Source organism: Ambystoma mexicanum, chromosome 7q (genome assembly GCF_040938575.1).
Source record: "Ambystoma mexicanum isolate Mex_15411 chromosome 7q, UKY_AmexF1_1, whole genome shotgun sequence".
Taxonomy (NCBI): Eukaryota; Metazoa; Chordata; class Amphibia; order Caudata; family Ambystomatidae; genus Ambystoma; species Ambystoma mexicanum.
Window position 1 is genome coordinate 1,039,549,133 of NC_090941.1, and position 19,030 is coordinate 1,039,568,162.

At 46.5% G+C, this 19,030-nt stretch overlaps 1 protein-coding gene across 1 annotated transcript in view; it reads left to right on the top strand.

Annotated features, from left to right (window-relative positions):
• Nucleotides 1-19,030, top strand: part of LOC138528587 (uncharacterized) — a 1,521,057-nt gene that overhangs the window by 105,830 nt on the left and 1,396,197 nt on the right. Inside the window, exon 2 of the mRNA XM_069640364.1 lies at nt 16,474-16,551. Coding sequence (XP_069496465.1) covers nt 16,484-16,551 — 68 coding nt within the window. The 5' untranslated portion in view covers nt 16,474-16,483. The remainder of the gene's footprint in view (nt 1-16,473; nt 16,552-19,030) is intronic.

The window sequence follows — 19,030 nt, forward strand, 5'->3', positions numbered from 1 at the left end:
GGGCAATCCCGTAGAAAATGCCCAGAAGTTCCACAATATAGACACAATTGCATTTGCCGTCTCCTTTCTCTTTCCTTCTGGGTTAAGGATCCTTTAACCTCTCCGATTTGCATGGGTTCTGAAGCATCTGCTCCTTTGGGGTTAGCGTGGGTTTTGACCAACACCCGATTCTCAAACTTGGCTCGATCAGCCTTTCTGTTCTGACGTCTGTGATCTAACTGGACCACTAAGTCTATATATTCAGCACAGTCTTGAGGTGGGTTCACGACTTGAGCCAAGACATCCTTGAGTTCTCCTCGAAGCCCTCGATGAAATAACGTGATTCGTTTTACCTCAGGCCATCTAGTTTCCACTATCAACCTATTAAAGGTTGCGATGTAGGATAGAAGGTCCTGGTTACCCTGTCGTAGGGACAAAAGTTTGTTATCCAGGGCCTGTCCTTGGGAGTACCGGGCAAATAGTCTTTCCATGCTCGTTTGAAAGCCCTGAAAATCCCGAAGAATTGGGTCATCCTGAGTAACTAGTGGAATTGACCAATCAGCTGCACTTCCGCTGAGATATGACAATACAAAGGCTACCTTGGCTTGATCGTTTGGGAAGGTTCCAGGTCTGCATAAAAAGTGCAAGCGGCATTGGTTCATAAACACGGCAAACCTTTTGGGATCTCCGGCAAAGCGTTCGGGTGGAGCTAATGGAATATTTCCTGGTAGGTTTATTTGCACAGGGTTACTCGATAACACAGGAGCCGGATTTCCCCCGGAACCAGATAGGGGTGCTTGTCCAGCCTGGCTTTGCAATAGTTGCCTAGCAAGGTCATCAGTTCTCTCCTAAGAGCATTGGTTTCTTGACGGGCGGAATCCACTTCAGCCCTCAGTTCCCCTAGTAATTGGGCCAATTGGTCAGTCTCTGAGGTATACATAACGCCCGGGTGGGAATTTGTGGGTAGGCTTCGCGTTCTGTTACGCTCACCTGGCTCCCACAGAGGGGTCGATCGGAACTGGACAGCTGCGGTCTCCAACAATGTGACGCGTAGGGCCGAGATGACGGACTGGACTGGCCCACCTAGCTTTGTTTGCTTGGCCCGTAGGAATATTCTTCTGCAAATGGAGAAAGGGAATTAACCACCCGTGGAGTTGAGCGTAAATCCCTCCACCCCCGCTGTTCTCCCCACAGATCGCCTTTGATGTCCCCTCTTATAGTCTCACCTGATGGTTTGAAAAGATGAGCTCTCCATCCTGCATTGAGCGCAGGGGCGCCTTGATAACCAGTTGCTTCACTGGCTCGAAGGAATTGATGAGTTCCAGAACAATATTGACTCCGAGATTCCCGGCAAGACGCCTTAAGTATAAAGTTCGTAAGAGTTCAAATGCCTGACTTTCACTCTTCTCCGATTCCTTGCAGGTTGCAGCTTGACCCTAATGAAGAGTTCCTCGTGGCAACCGGTAGTATTCTGGTAAGGATTTGTATTTTCCAACACAGTTCGATAAAATAATGTCAATATGTAACCTGTTGCTTTCTCCCTTATTCAGGCGCTGAGAGAAAGTATGAAGTCTTGGGGAATAATACCTTCGGCGGTAAAATCAGGTAAGTATATTGTGGTGAGCAGGGTTTCCCTTGTTAGTCCCTTTGTTCCACCTTGCTGTCCTTTTGTTTCCCCTTAGGGGCCGGGGTTCGGCAAAGATGCAATGGAAGCTTCGCCGACCAGTGAAGAGGAATAGTACCCCCGGTGGTAAAATCAGGTAAGTCTATGGGGGGGTAACTAATATTCCTCTGTGTATTCCCTTGGCTCACCTTGCTGTTCTTGTCTTCTCCTCAGGTGCCGGAGTGCGGCGGGAACATGCAGGAGGATGCAGTGGAATGTGAAGATGCTGCGAAGGCCGGTGAGTTCAGCGCGGCGCTGCAGCAGGCGAGGCGACGCGCATAAAATAAGATGGATCAGGAATTCAGGTAAGTATTAAAGGTATTGTTCTTGTTCTAACCTTTTCTCCTTCTTTCTCCCTTTTTCTAGGAGCTCCAAACTCGAGGCGGGCGTGGCAGAAGGCTGGATGCAGATTTCCAGGCACGGTGAGCGTTACGCTGCTGGATGCAGAATAACGCGAAGCATGTGCTGCTCTTCGGGCGTGATGGTCTGCATCAGGTAAGCTTGCAGCATGGTCTGCATCAGGTAAGTTTTAATCTATGAGCCTGGCGCCTATGGCGCCAGGACTGACTCTCCATATGAGCCTGGCGCCATAGGCGCCAGGACTGGACCCAAATAGCCCCTAGCAGGGATTGTTGGGCTTTCTTAGGATAACTTGATGCCTGCTTCCGGGGTTGCTGGACGTGGTCTGGGTCACTGGGGGTAGGCATCATGACAGGGTTCCCTGAATGGGGAAATACCGGGCCCTCCAAGGTCGGAATGGCCCGGTAAGTCCCCATTCAGGGAACCGCTATCTTCTTTTTCTTCCCTCCCTTTCATATCATGGCGTGCGCTTTCGTTGTTCACAAGTTTGTGTGATGCATGGTGCAGTCCATAGGCCGTGCCGCCCTAAAGGCCTTCGTAGGAAGGCTGGAAAGATAAGGCTGCCTCCCGTACGTAAGCCTGCATGGGGGCACGGCCTAGGCAGGAGCCAAAACAAAAAAAAAGAGTGGTTTGAAGCCGTTGGTGGAGAATTCAGGTAAGTGGGGTTGGGCAGAGGTCCCGCTGCGATGATGGCAGTGCGGGGGTGGAGCGGAGCCCCCGAAAACAGAGAGTGTGCTGCAAACAAATGGCTGTACTTGCAGGTGCACCCTTTTTGGTCAGAAATTTGCAAATGCAGCCTTTTGTTTGCGGCCAACAGACATAGATCACTTGCACTCAGCACTTAATTCAGGGCAATGGCAGAGGCTTCAAGAAAGCATGCACTTTCCTCTTGCCAAAAAGAGTATGCTAAAAAGAGAGTGCCTGAAAGCCCCTTGCTCCTAAGAAGACAGCGGAATGGGCACTCTGACTGATGGCACTGAATGTATGATTGGGCTGGTGCGGGGACAGTCACATGTCAAGCTGCACCTGACAGACCACTGACTCTGTGCCAATTTCCGTATGGGCGGGTCCACCTTTGCACCTCCCCCACCCACTTCCTCAATCCATTTGGGGGCATATCGCCTGAATCATCTTTAGGACAAACTTTGTCCAGAGCAACCCTTGCGTACAACGCTTCAGCGTGTCCCCACGAAAGACCTGCCCTCGTTGATGGAAAGCATGTGTTATTGCTAGTTGTGTTCCTCCAACCACTGCAAGCGTCAATGTTTTTTGTCCGAAAATTACAACATAAAATCAGTCTTCGGCAGCAAGTCTCGCTGAAGCACCCATGTTATTTAATGCCAGCCAACAAAATATAATCAAACATCACTGAGGGCTGCTCGGCAGATGATTGTACTGTCAGTATAATGCTATTTCATTATCTGTTTGTGTTTTACATTGATATGATATTATATGATAGTTTATTTATATAGCGCCTATAAACAATGGGCTTCATTACGAGAATCGCAGAAAAAATGCAGTAATTACCGCCATGGTGTAAATAGCGCATTCGTGTACCCTTGACACCGCAAATAGCGTCTGATTATGAGAGCGCGAGCACGCACAAACGCCCATGCCGGTAATGGCTGCACCGCCATGGCGCTAAAGACCCCCCAAGCCCCTGATAGCGCCATCACGGAACCCTCCAATACCGCCTCCGCCCAGGAGCAACCCCTTAATAACGGACCGGCAATACCATCATGTAAATACCAGGTTCGTAATACCGGACCCGGAAGTAACGTCATCACGCCGAACGGGAAATGCGCCGGCGGCCATCTTAAAAAACACAATCCATAGCAATCCTCTTAACACAGCACAGCTACAGAGTGGAGCGCACGCCCAATCAAGCCACCATGTCCAAGGCAACTCGCAAGTCCACCCCCCGCATGCGCAAGAAGCGCTTCTCGGATGAGGAGCTGAATATGCTGGCGGACACGCTGGCAGGCCATGCCGATGAGGTCTTTGCCAATGACCTCAAACGCGCAGCCCAACTGCGCAAAAAAGAAATATGGGAGGAGGTGGCACGAAAGGTGACTGCGGTTTGCACCATCACTCGCACGGTGAAGGACTGCAAAAAAAGGTGGGATGATCTACGTCTCCAGGTGCGCAACATACTATCAGCCAACCGCAGGGAGGCCATGGCTACAGGCGGCGGGGACCACTCACCCACCAAATTGATGCGATGGCAGAAGACATGTTGCACCACGATCAACATAGAATCGATCGAGGGCTTCGGATAAATGGAGACGGGTGTGCTGACATCGGCAGATGGAGGTGAGTGTCCCCACAAACCCCACAGAACCAAAGCATGACATAGCACAACAGATGTGAAAGTGAACCAAGCCAATGCATGGGCCAGCATACACATATATACAGATCCATGTCCAGATGGTGGCCCAAACCCTGGCACAATGAAATGCATGCTGTGTGCCAATCCCATTACCAACAGACACCCAACACACAGGGATCATTCACATGTCACACATCACGCAAACCGCAATACAACGGTTTGCCACCTAGTACACATCAGTCCAGAAAAGAGAGTCCACGGCGTATGCCAATATGGTCCCCCCATTGCAAGTACCCTGTGCGTCACACCTAGAAGAATGCAATGCATGAAACATGGACTACTGAACAGCACCAAATCATGTTTCTTGCACATAACACCATCACTGATGCCCTGTATCTCTTGTTCCCCCACAGGCACAGATGCAGAAAGTGAAGGCCGGGACCCTGCCGCAAAGGCCACGACATCCTCAAAGGGTTCCAGGGCCAGACAAGAAGGCACTGGACCTTCAACCTCCATAATGGCCATGAACTCAAACACCATTGTCATCCGACACAGTTTAGCTGCGGTTACACAGGTCCTTGGCAGGATTCTAGACCATATGCAGCAGCAACAACCTGCGCCGGCGGTCGCACAGCCATCCACCTCCACCCCATCAACCACACCTGCCAGCTCAACTCCCGCTACCCTGTGCGCATGACCAGGCGCAGCGCACGCCACACAGACATGCTGCCCCCAGACCCAAAGAGAGGCCGGAACTAGCAGGTCCACCCTGCATGTGCTAACTGCCACCTTGGGATAATCATGATTGGCACATCGTGTCTGGGATGACAATAGATGAGGGGGAGGTGGTGTTGGTGGTGTTTGGAGGGTGTTGGGGGTGTTTGAGTGGTATGGGGTGTTGGGGGGTATGGGGTGTTGGGGGTTTTGGGGGGTGGGGGAAGGGGGAGGGTGTGTGTGAGGTGGAGGGATGAAGCACAATATTGTTACATTTCCAATACACCTGTTGTGTTCAAACCATATCATGACTGGACATTGTTCATTTTGTGTGTGTTTATTCAATTGATGACAGTGCACAGTGCCCAACTCCCCACACACCCTGTGTCCATGTCCACACGATCCCAGTGCCCAGTGTAGTACTAACACAGAACCATCAGCATACCTGTGGTTCAGAAGAAATCGTCAATCAGTGATTGGCGCACAGCACGGCCACCTTGTGCATCGCAAACTGCCAGGGGTGCTGCTTCTCCTCCATCATCATCCTCATCATCCTCACCCGGTGCATGCAGGTCAATGTCAGGTGGCAGTGGTACGTTTCTCCGGATGCACATGTTGTACAGCATGACACAGACCATGCTGATCATTCCCATCTTCTCAGGCCCGTAAAGGAGTCCTCCACCAGACCTGCTGAGGCAGCGGAACTGTGCCTTCAACACGCCAAAGGTCTGCTCAATCACAACACGGGTACGGGTATGAACCCGATTGTACTCCTCTTCGTGCCTGTTCTGCGGGTTCCTTACAGGGGTAAGTAGCCACGGCTTCAAGGGATAGCCACGATCACCTGCACGGGAGCACAATGAGGTATGTGTAAGTCAATATCTGACCTGACACCTTAGTATTCACTGCCATGGCTGCAGCTATTTGGTGTTGACATGCACATGTCCCTGGATGTTTACACACAGTTTAATCTTCTATCTTCTCAGCAATTCAGTTCTCCAAAGGCCTCTTAGTAAGTTAGTAACCATTAAATTTGATCTTTAATGAAAACTAATGGCTGAAATGAATTGCATAAATCAGCTGGCGTGCATGCCAGGAGTGACACTGTTCTCACTTCCAGCTCTTGAAACGTGATTTTTAATTCTCTCTATAAATAAGGGTGGGAGGGGGTCAGGGGCAGGGGAGAGGGTCACTAATAGCTGTTATCCGCACCTCAGTCAAAATGCTCAGTAATTGTTACCGTTCCTATATTAGGGGACCTGGGTGCCTTTTCACCCCCACCGCTCCCTTGTGTTGGCTCCAGCTCCCTCCCCACTAGGTTGGCTCATTTTCCACCTCCCGGCCTTTACTAATGACCCCCATAAGCCCGTCTTTCTTTAAGTGAGTGCACAGAGTGTTGAGTGAGAATTCAGCCAGTCTCCTATGGACATCTGTGCACAGCAAGGTGAGGCAATTCCTTTCTAATCCCAGAGGAGCATTATATACTTTACGTCTATTGTAGTTAAACACATGCAATTTTAGAGCAGTTTGTTGTATCACTCATATGCAAAGCATTACTGTTGGGTAACAATGTCACCAGTTGTACGTGATTTAACTTGGCTAGATATTGTGCTATATTGTGCCATGCAGCAATCATTGATTAGGAATGAATGGTTATTTATCCTTGGGTGAAATTCCTTTAAAAGGCTTTTTGTGACTGTGCAACAAAATGACATTTTCATTCATATCATTGCACAGAACTCGGGTTGCCTGAAGGTTAAAAGTACACTAACAAAGCTTAAAAAGTTGCAGGAATGAATAAACACCATCGGGGAACATTGTAGTGTGCCCACTGCCCAGTGCACTCATCAGGGGGCAAAGCAAGAGCCCTGCAGAGGGCTCACTGTCCCCAAAAGCCCCCAAAGGGAAGGACCAGGCACAATGCTGGCTATTAAGCAATGATTTACACTGCAGATCAGATGGTGGCCATTCTCTTGTCTCACTCTCCTTCTCTCCTCACATCTCCGACGTCTCTAAAAAGTCACACTACCAGCTGCACCTGCTCAGAGGTATTCTTCCTTTCCTCTCCTTCCCCCAGAAGCTCACTGTCTCCAGAGCTCTGGTTCTCTCTAGGCTGGACTATTGTAACAGCCTCTTTCTAAATCTGCCTGTTTCTACTCTCCGTCCTCTGCAACTCATCCAGAATAGGACTGCGAAACTTGTCCTTGGCCTCAAGCCCTGGGACCGTATCTCTCCAGGACTGAAATCGCTACACTGGCTCCCTGTGGCTGCGAGGATTAAGTTCAAAACCTTCTGCATTGTCCATAAGGCCTTCTGGGGCCTGGGACCTCTATACCTTCAACTCTCTCTTCCTAAATATCTTCGTTCTCGAGCTCTTCGCTCAACCGCCTCCAACTCCCTCAGGGTCAGTCGCATCTCCAAGCAACGAGTTGGTGGTAGATCTCTTTCTAGGGCTGGGGCCTCCCTCTGGAACAGCCCCCCTGCCTCCCTGAAACTTGAGGAAAATCATCTCCGGTTCCGAAAGCACCTCAAAACCTTTCTCTTTGCTTCTGCTTTCTCTCCTCTCCCATGCTGACTTCCTGGCTGATACCAAAACTGCACTGGTTACCTGGCCACCCTCTGATCTCGGGCCCAGGTCCCTCCCTGTCAGTTGCTTACCTGCACTGCCTTCCTGGCAACTCTCGCACTTGGGGACTGTTTCTGTACCCCTACAGTCCCCCTACCAGCACTTGACACTCAATGTCTGCACTTACCCTTGCACTTGCCACCTGTTGGCCATACTTTACCTACTGTTATTTATTCTGTTATCCCATGTACCGCACTACCTCCCGCTGCACTTTCCCCCCTTCCCCTTCCCATGCACTTGCACGATCTGAATGACACCTGGCCTAGTAGGATCGTTGTCTGTTTTCCCTCTGTTCCCCCTCCCTTGCCTCGTCACACCTTGAAACACTTGTTTATAGGCGCATTACAAATGCCATATCATATCATGGCCAGAGTGACCTGTGTGTGTATGTGATCAGTTCACATTGCAGGCAGCACACTGTCACAACTGCACAACGTACACATGGTCACCATAGCAGGTAAAAACAGCATACAGCTGAGCTTTCACACACATCGCCTGCTCACCTGCGTGACCACATTGGCAGGCAATTGCACAGCAGCATCCCGCCTTCCTTCTCAGTCTTTATTAAACAGCAGTTTTTACCTGGCTGGTGGCTTGTTGTCAATAGAGTTGGCATGTACTGTGCACTCATGACTCGAAAGGCTTGTTGAGACTGGACAAAATGTTCTGCAGCCTCGCACATGCTTACCTCTGTAATTGCACGTGGAGCATCAACGCCAGATCATCTTGTGAGAGCAATTTATAAAACTGAGGGCGTGTGAGAGCATGTCTCCTTTGGCCAGAGACTACCGCAAGTTCCACGACACTTGGCAGTTATAGTGGAACATGAATTTGTCATTGCAGCTGTGTGCTGGTCTTTATTACATTTGGCTAGGAGGTGAATCATTTAGTGGGAGTAGCTCAGAAATGTAAACTTCAGTTCACTCTCATGCTGTCTAGGCACTATGTACTTCCATATATTGGGCACAAGCAGCATAAACAGTGTTTTACAGAGTCACATTGGCACATATTGTGGACCGAGGCATCATGAAAGTCTGCCTTACAGTGGAAGTCATAGCATATGTTGGGCACTATTTACTAAACTAATTTATTTCCACATTTTCTCATGGGAAAAGGGTTGGGCTTGTTGAAAATGTGTAATATCGGGCCACTTTGAAAATTATTTCCAGGGCCTCTTTTGTTTCCTAGTCCACCCCTGCCTTCAGTCCGCCTGCCTCCTTCCCCAACCACGCTCCGTGATTGGGCCTTTTGCCTGTGTTAACTTCTGCGAGGGTCCAAGACCCTTGCAGACTTACCAACCACCATAATTTAAAATCGTGGCTGGGACGTAAGTTTGGTGCAGCACTACTATGCCACTATCCATCCGAATTAGTCTGTCCTACAAAACGTCTTTGTGAGCGAGTTACGTCACGGGTCATATGTTCATAATTAGAAACCTAACCTCCCATGATCTTATACTTGCACCAAATAGTGGAGGTTTGTTGCAAAGAATCTATCTGCATATCTCTGTTTATTACACAACTTCTTTCATTAGATGAGTTCAATTCAATTTGAGCTCTTTGTGCATATATGCACATTGCGCAAGATCCACATTTTGTAAACCCTATAGGGTTACTTTATCTGAGCCAGTCTGTGGCGACTATGTTTCTATATGCCATAAAAGACGGATTTAGGATGTTGAGCAATGTTGGTGCTCTGCTAAACGAGGGGCTAGGGTCTGGCGTCAGGCTTGGTCTAATGTGTTTGTCCATCACCTGGAGTTCCCAATGTTTTTTTCAGAATTTGTTGCACTTTGTGACTGTCTGTGTTATATCCTGTCACAAATCTTATTGTTACATTCTTGTTGGGTTTCTTGATCTTTGGCGCAAGTAATGTCTCTCTTGCCATGGAAATGGTTTTGTTCTTAGCCCTTTCGAGATTGCGTGCCGGATATCCTCTGTTGGTGAATCTTTGGTCCAACAGGGAACATTCTTCTTCAAAAAGTTCCATATTGTTGCAGTTCCGTTTGGCTCCGATTTATTCTCCTTGAAGGATGTTGGTGATCACAGATTTACGGTGGCAGCTGCTTGCATGCAGTACCGAATTCACCTCTGTAGGTTTGTGGAATGTCTTCATAATCAGTTTGTTGTCGCTTATCATGATTGTAAGATCCAGGAAGTCAATCTTGCTGGCACTTATTTGGCTGGTTAGCTCGATTCCGAATGTGTTGTTGTTCAAGTATCGACTGTCAAGATTTTAAAATTATGGAACACATAAACTGCAGAACCAAATATGTTATCTATGCAATCATATGTGTATGTGAAAGAATCTATATCGGCAGTATGAAGCATACGAATCAGAGAACATTTGAATAACATCCATTCTCAAGACCCCAAGCTGCCACTAGCCAAGCTGCCACTAGCCAACCACTGGCAGAAACACCACCAGCAGGAAGATAAAAGACAGATTTGCTTCATTGGCCTGCGAACAGTCAAATGCAGTCCAAGAGGAGGGAAAAGAGAGCACAAGCTGCGCCAAGAAGAATCGAGACTGATTTGCCATTTCAGAGGTGTTAAAAACGGTCTTAATTCTGATCATGATTTTAATGTTTTTCTGTGAACACTGCACGGAATACAACTCTCCATGGGTGACGGAGAAAACACCCCACAGCCTGGCACAGGCTTAAAACCTATTCTCCACAACTGTGATGACAGGATTGAGCTGGCTCCCCTCCACCTGACTACACATCCGTACCCTATCCCAGCTCTCCATGATAATGCACTAATTGTAAGACCAGTAATTACTGCCCACACATCCAACCCAAGGACCTAGACTCCATGCATCCCAAACAGGAGACTCATCGTGCCCACCACTCTTAAATACGTGCCAGACTGATCGGTATGGCACTCGGACACCCCTGATTGAGGGACCTAAAATGTTACGACCAGTGAAAGTGGCTAACTGCAACCCGGGTGCAGTGATGCCCTACCCCAAATAGCGTGGACACGACACGGGTAGGAGTGCAAAATAAAACACTAGCGCCTAAAATGAGGAGTACACGTCACTCCCAAAAACGGGTTATTACTCCAACTAACCATCAAATATACACAAAGTACACCAAAACACTGGAACTCCTCTAACCACAACACAGTGGGAAAACACTGCTCATGCATAGTCATGCCGATCTAGAATAGCAATCACTTAGCACGCATGCACCCGTCCTCATTCACGAACACACACCAGTGCACACGTGGCCACTACACTAGGCAGTATCCAAACACAGGGCACATTCAATTTGCCCCTATCGAACAAGATGGAAGACGCAATCGCGCTGCCGGGACTGTAACACACAGCTAAGGGACTTTAGGTTTATGCCCTAAACTGCAATATGTGGCATGCCGAGCATACCAGCACTCCTTGCACGTTCAAGCGAGTATTCACTAAAAACGAGGGCACAGCTTTATGTTTAGCTGCAGGCGGCCACGCAATGAAATTACAATCCCTCACAATCCTGCTCGCCGTCCGCCAACACCCCACCCACAGTACATCCTAACTCTCAGCCTAAACGACATCGCCTGTCGGGAGCGAGTGCTCACACATACGGTCGGAAGCCTATCGCCACATATGCTCACACCGACCTGCCGTGTTGCCCAACAGCATCAATCTCTCCCCACCAAATTGCTGAACACTGCAGGATGGCAACGCCGCGTAATGAACACGCCAACAGCCAGTGTCTGCGTCACCTCCACTCTACCCGCACCGTCCTCTCATATGTACCCACCTTGATACAACACCAACCTATGATGACAATAACGAGCCCAAAATACCGGGCTCAGCCGCGGGTCACACCACGCACGTCCTGCACTTCCTAACCAGACAGGCTACAAACCACAAATATTTCAAGATTGCCAGATGTGCGGAAGAACCGACACAGGGCATGCTGTGCTACATGGACTAGGCACAAGCAAGCCACACCAGCCGGTGGATAACCCCAACATGAGAGTTACATTTTTCATAGGCACTGATGCCGCCCCTTGCTCTAGGGCCTTACCCACTCACAGGGGTTTGCCCCCCCCTTAAGACCATGCATAACTAGCCAACCGATGGATCCAACACCCTTACATGTAGAAATGCAGTGGGTAGCCCTGAACACATAACCAACAACACCAGGCCTAGCAATATCAGGCATAGGCACAGACCCCGAGCAGAGGCCTCACACCCATGCACCAACAATGTAGATCACCAACCATGACACTATAATCGGTACTGGTCACTTTCTCAGTCACAGGCCCATGATGACCAAGAGTTGACCACACAGTAACCTGCTCCAACCACAAGAGGACCCCACTCGGGGCCACATTTTCAAATCTGAACTAGGTAAGACATTACACATACAAACCAGACATAAACTGATCAACCATATAATTTACATCCTTCTAACTCGGCTCTGTTCTGCTTCCCCCCCACACCTCCCTTTTCTCTCCCACGGACACTGTCTTATGTTAATGTAACTCAACCATTGAACTTAACATGTACTATGATAAATGTGCTTTAAATAATGAAAATTAAAACAATGTATACACATTTGTCACCTCACATATGTCACCCATATCGAATAACTGCTGGATATTGCATATGTGTGTTATTTTAACATCAGCCTTGATAAAGACCCACAAGGTCGAAACACGTGTCGGCTGACCACTACAAGGACCATGAGTCCACACTGAAATAAAACCTATGCTGTACCAACTTGTTACATAATGAGTCTGAAAATTGAGGTTATGTGTGTTCAAAAATGTAAAAACGAATGGGGAAAATATTTATTTTCAAATTAGAATCTAGGAATATGAACGTCACTTATGCTACAATGGGTAGTTAACTGCATGTCCAGAATAGTGAAGAATCCTGAACTAATGCTAAATGGTGTTTGATCAATGTCTTCCACACTTTATAAGAGTTGGGGACATATAACCTAGCAATTGCTTTTGGAGCCAAGATTCGACATAAGGTTGTAAATATCCAAACCCATATGATCAAGTCATTTTATTGGATTTTGTCAGCATTCCAAATGATGAAGCTCATTGTTGCAACGAATGGTAGTGATCCTATGGAAGTCATGGACTTATGTCCTAAAAACAAATTCAAAAGTAGCTGGCCATTAATGCGTCTATTGATTAACATTTACATATATCCAATATAATCATTACATGGTCAGATAGGCAGCCTTATGTGTGTAGTAAATCACCTTTATAAAGTCTTACACAAAGGAAAAAGGGATCATCCATCTCAACTTCAGAAACCAGCCCATAGAAACCCTCAGAAGTCAAACACATGGGACTGGAACAACCAAGAATAGAAGAAGTAATGAGGAAGCTCAGGAAGACCAAGGCATAAGGGAGGTGTGGGTATGGGGTCGGGGGGGGGGGATTCAAATGTTAGGTATATGAAAAGCTCAGCTCATCCATGGACCTTAAGAGACCAGTCCAGTGGTGGAGAAAGTTCCAGCATGAGATCACGCTTGACCCACCAGGATCCTCAGAGATTCACTTAAGTTGTTCTACCCTCACAGCTACAGTCTTTTAAAGTAAGGAAACTAGTAGCATCCCGATGTGATTAACTTGATCATCCCTGTAAAATGCAATAAACTGCAAAGCGGGCCTACCTCTGTGAATCCATATTAACAACTTAATTTCACAGGCTATGGCTGGATCCAGGCTGTACCTGAATCTGTGATCTCTGTTCAGCTTAGAAGAGTATGAGGTTCTCTTCCAGAATTTCAGGACAAATGTAGGTCTCCCTCAACACTGGTCCACTCTCTCGTTTCTTTTAAATTTTGTTGGGGAATTCCCTGTGAGGTGACTACCTCCCTCTTCTAGGGTCTCGGGTCTCAAGTCAGTCCCCTCCCTGCTACCACTCTCAGAGACTATCTGTCGCTCAGTGGGATTTCTCTGTCTCTATAACCACCTCTGAAGTCTACTATGCACTGAATTGGTCCACCAGAATCTGCCTGTTCTATATAGAGTGTCTGTTTTACTTTCACCTTCTCAATAATCCCTCTTCCAACCCTATCTCCCCCTTTACTTTTTCTCCCTCCTCCTTCTGAGATAGTACTGATTCTTCCCTTCTTCATGCTCCTCAGTGATCTTCTGTAGAGGGTAACACTTCTCCTTCCAACCTCCTCAATACTCTCCCTCCACCCTCTGCAATAGCACTCTTGCCAGATGGTAATATTTCTCTCTCTAACTGATGCAATAACTCTTCCTCCAGATGGCACCAATTCTCTTTCCAACCTTCTCAATAACTCCCTCTCGAGATGGCACCAATTCCCCTTCTAACTGCCTTAATAAGTCTCCCTCCAACCTTCTCAATAACTTCCCCCCAGATGCAATAATGTTTCCTTCCAACCTCCTCAAGAATTCTCCCTCCAACCTCCTCAATAACTCTCTGTCCAACATCCTCAATAGTTATCTCTACAGATGGCACCATTCCTTCCCTCCTTAATTATCCTCCTTCCAACCTCCAAGACTTTTCTCTCAGCTCTACTCTCAATAGACCTGTGGCGCTCCAGTCTCCTCCTTATACCTCCCCCCATTTCCTTCTCAAACACCCTGCATCCTCTAACTGAGCAAGCTGGTGTTTATATTTTGGTTATTTACTCCCATTGGGTGGTGCTCATGGAAATGGGTTGCACCTGAGTAGTGTATGTAGGCCTGACCGTGACTAGAACATGTCTGTGTGGACATGTGGGCTGGGGTATTTAGGGGTGGGGGCTTGGCCCAGGCTTATATTAAGGCATACAGCCATCTTGTATTCAAAGTCTGTCTTGGACATGTGTGAGGTCTACTTACCTCCCATTTGGAGCCCCACAGGCAATGCCTGATTTGAACTGGGTCCCCACTATTCCAAGAGTGTAAGTCAAAAGCCAAGAAAACCTTTAGTAAGCCATGGAAAGCTTTGGTAAACCAGGGAAACCTTTGGTAAGCCATGGAAATCTTTAGTAAGCCGGGGAAACCTTCGGTAAGCCAGGGAAATATTTAGTAAGCCAGGGACACCTTCCGTAAGCCAGGGAAATCTTTTGTAAGCTAGGGAAACCGTTGGTAAGCCAGGGAAACCTTTGGTAAGCCAGGGAAACCTTTGGTAAGCCAGGGAAATCTTTAGTAAGCCAGGGAAACCTTCGGTAAACCAGGGAAATCTTTAGTAAACCAGGGAAACCTTTGGTAAGCCAGGGAAATCTTTGATAAGCTGTTGTACATTTAAAGCTTTTGTTGCAGGAAAACAGCAACTTTATAATCCATTTGACACAGCAGAAGCAGAAGAACTGTCTTTGTTTGCTTCGTCCCCCACTCAGAAAACACACATAGGTTTCATTTTGTTTGTGCAGCATATCTTTGTATTCACAGGACTCCTCTGCTCCTGTGCCCCGTATGGGTCTGATTAATTCTTGTGAATGTTTTCTTCGGCTGGTATGCTGAGGAAATACATGCATTTCCACAGTTGCTGCTAAATTCAGCATGCTGCAACTATTAATTCCTATCTTGGGTGTTTGGGTCTGCCAATGGGGCTGGAATAGCTCTCTATGGGCCTGAGTACGATGATTAAAGGGAGCCCTAAGGGGTTTGTTCCTGGTCCCCATACCCTGATTGTCACTGACGGTTCTAGGTGGAGTAAGGCTCCTGTGGCTGTCTCCTGCCTTAGTGTGGTAAACCGGTGGGGTTCATCTGGCGATCCGCCGTACAGCTCCTCTGGGTCCCGCATCCACCTGCTTGGGCCAGCCCCCATTTCCTTTGATTGACCACCCCACTGTCCTGTGCCAAGCTCAGGCCGAGTACTCTGACACAATAAATACATGTCCCACTGCACTTTATCCTCTGTTCTGTGGCTAAATTGCTGCCACTGGTATCTGGACCCCCGGGCTTCAATCCTAGCTTCAACACTAGGCCATAAAGCTGTGTGGTTCTAGCAAAGTCCCTTTTTCTCCACAAGCCTACATTTTAACTATACATCAAGTAAAAAGCAGCTTCATAGCATGTCATTTAAATCTGTCTCGATAACATACTTTTCCCCTTACCTCTAATCCTCACCCGTCAGTTCCTGGTTTCTGAAATTCAGTGGCAACTAGACCCCAAACACCTCTCTCTGCCCAGCACCTCATGCCTATGATGCTGCAGCAATACGTGTTCTCTTTAAGGCACGCTGCTGCTCCTTGTATCTTGGCTAAGATGGGTAGAGAGAAGCTGTAGAAACGAGCAGCTATGTGGACATCAATTAGAGCACATTCTTCATTTGACTTGTTGAATAATTACACTGAAATCCCATTGGAGTCCTATGGACTCCAGGAATTGGGGACTAACACTGCCTACCACCACTTGTATTCTGCTGGTAAATCTGCTGGACCAAGTGGCGGTAATGATAATTCTTTTTGGCGGTATTCTGGCAGATTTACCATCGGAATAACGCCCAACCTGTAATGAGGTCCATTGTGTTTGTTATTTTTGTTGTGATCTATATTTTATAATTAACCCACTATTACTATGCATCTGTCTGTGTGGTCAAGGAACATGGCCATGATGGATAGGGAGATTTGAGTATAAGCCTTTATGATGCTCTAAATCCATCATGGCTGCCGTTATAACAAGTACAAGCAAAGCCTGTAAGTCTAAATTTGCAAATGTAGAGGGTAGGAATTTTGTAAACCACCACTGGACCAAAGGTCTTGCCCTCTACAGTAGCAAAGCAGGACCTATTGGCTTTGTCAACACCTAATTGTTTTGAAATTAACACCAAACAAGCAACAGGTTGACTTGAGTTTCCTTGTGTTCTTAGGTAAATAAAAATGTACCCGAGACAGGAGCGGGGAGCAAGAAATGCAGGCAGAGGGAACAGGAACATGGCAAATGATAAGTAAGTGTCTCACCTTTCAAAGTCTTCTGCTAATCAGATTCCTTTAATTCTATGTCGGAGACCATCATAGCTGGCTTTATGTCTTGAGCAGAATGTACTTTTTTCTCATGAGAAGTCATTTTCCAGATTTAGAATCATGATGTGAAGATGAACAATTGTAATGTTCACATATCCTGACCTCTCATTCAACCTAATTTTCAGATGTCCTTTCTTCTTCATGTCCCTTATAAACTGAGACTTAAACTAAAGAAGAAATGCATGCAAACGAATTTGAAAATAATTGCAAAAACATCACAGGTCTTTACCAATTTTCATGGTGTTCTAGCCCACTTAAAGCAAGAGATTCGTCAAGGTTATGGGCAGTAGCGTACTCTTTAATTTTGTTATTTTTTGTTTTATTTTTTATTGTGTATTTATGGATTCTTACAAACCTTTAACACATAAGAATATATGAATATACAAAAGATACATCAAATAAATATAAAACATACTATAACAACATAGAAAATCATTTCAGTTCATCAAAGAAAATATAAGAAGCGATATAAAAACATTAGAGGAAAAGTAATACTACTAGCCTAAATATTACAGCATAGTACATCAATCTTTTTTCAGGAATATCTGTCATATATTGCTGTGACTAACATCTTATTTTCTCCTGAAAAGATCACTCCCTAGAACGGATCAGCCACAATACCCTCAAACTAATGGATAAAAGAGCTATAGCTGACAGAGATGAACACCCAGTGAGGACATGACGAATAGTTTCAACACCAGAGACACAGAATCTGCAAATCCTGGAAGCTCGGGGAAGGCTCCCATGCTCCCAGTTTTTCTGAGTGGGTAGCTAATTCACCCTCATTCATAGGATAACATCTCTGTTATTTTTACTCTTACACTTCATAAGATAATTAAAAGAGTGAGGGAAATGAAATCCTTGTTTCACATAATCCCCAAATTTGGATTTAGATGCCAAATGCTGGTGAGTTGGCTCGGATCCCAGAATGTTGCTTTCTTTTTTAACTTACTCAAAGCAATAAATAAAATGATTGGAGTTTCCAATCTAAAATCAATTTCATTATGAAAAAAATATGAAAAACTTCAGTTTCAAATTGTTCAAAAACATATGATTTAGACATCTGTCCTCTTGCCATCTGGGTAAAATATTTTAACAACCTATCACAACTACTATCCGTATTGTATATTTTAAAGTAAAATAATCCGATAATTTCTATAGGGACACACTGAGCAAATTCAAGAATGTATTTCCATATTTTCCCCTCCAACACATGCAGCCATGACACTTCACTCTCAAGCAGAGGCTCAAAGCCATAAAGGATGCCTGAGACAATACAACTGTTATGCAGTTTAATTAAACCCACCACGGAACATCCACCACTGTACGAAATGAAAGATGTAATGAAATGTATCTTGTAAAGATTTTTGTCCTCCACATATTTCCATTAAACATCCACATTTATTTTAAGGGAAAAAGGAATTCCTAAATAGATCTAGGGCCTCATTACACGGATGGCGCTAAGGGATTACCGGCACCGGTAAGGGCACCGGTGCCGGTAATCCCTTAGCGCCATACTAAGAGGTCCCTCAGCGGGTCCTGTCCTTAACGTGTGGCCAGACCACATGTTAAGGAAGGGACCCGCTGAGGGACTTCAGGGCAAATAACGGTACCGCTAATAGCGGTGCCGTTATTTGCTCCTTCCCCATTCCCATTGAGCCTTATGGGGGCTCAAATGGGAATGGGGAAGGGCCTTGGGGAATGGGGAATTACCCCCCCGTCAACCTTGGAATGGGGCGGTAATTCCCCCATTCACCAAGGCGGAATCGGTAAAATACCGGCGGCAACCATGGCGCTAATAGCGCCATGGTTACCGCCGTCCGTGTAATGAGGCCCATAGTCATTAATAGATTCATTAATAACTGCAATTGGGGAATATCTAATTGATTATTGAATTGTCTTTACAAACTCCCTCTAACCCTGCTTTTCTGAAATTCTGTCATCCAAAAAGTAATTCTCTGCTTGAAAGCATTGCCTGAAGAATGCTCAGTTGGATTTTGCATCTTTTCTTTTTTTGATGTCAGTGGTAAAAGGAGGACTGCTGTAGCTGTTGTAATGCATGGCAGGCTGGAGTTGCAACTGGAAGAAATGTATAGCCCATTAATGTATTCATTAACAACCTCAATTAGAGAATTATCCAATTGATTATTTATAATTTACAGATACATAATGGAGCACTTTACAGAGGTATACAACAGAACAGATACAGCTGTACCGGTAGGTGGAGAGGAGAGGGGCAGACGGTGTCTAGCAAGTATGGTGGCAGGAGGGGCAACATGATGGCCCCGGTGCTGAGGAGGAGAGACTCCTTGAAGGGGTGGGTCTTGAGAGTTCTTTTCTGAATTGCAGGACCGTAGGGTGAGTCTGATGCTGATGGGGAGGAAGTTAGATAGTCTTGGGGCG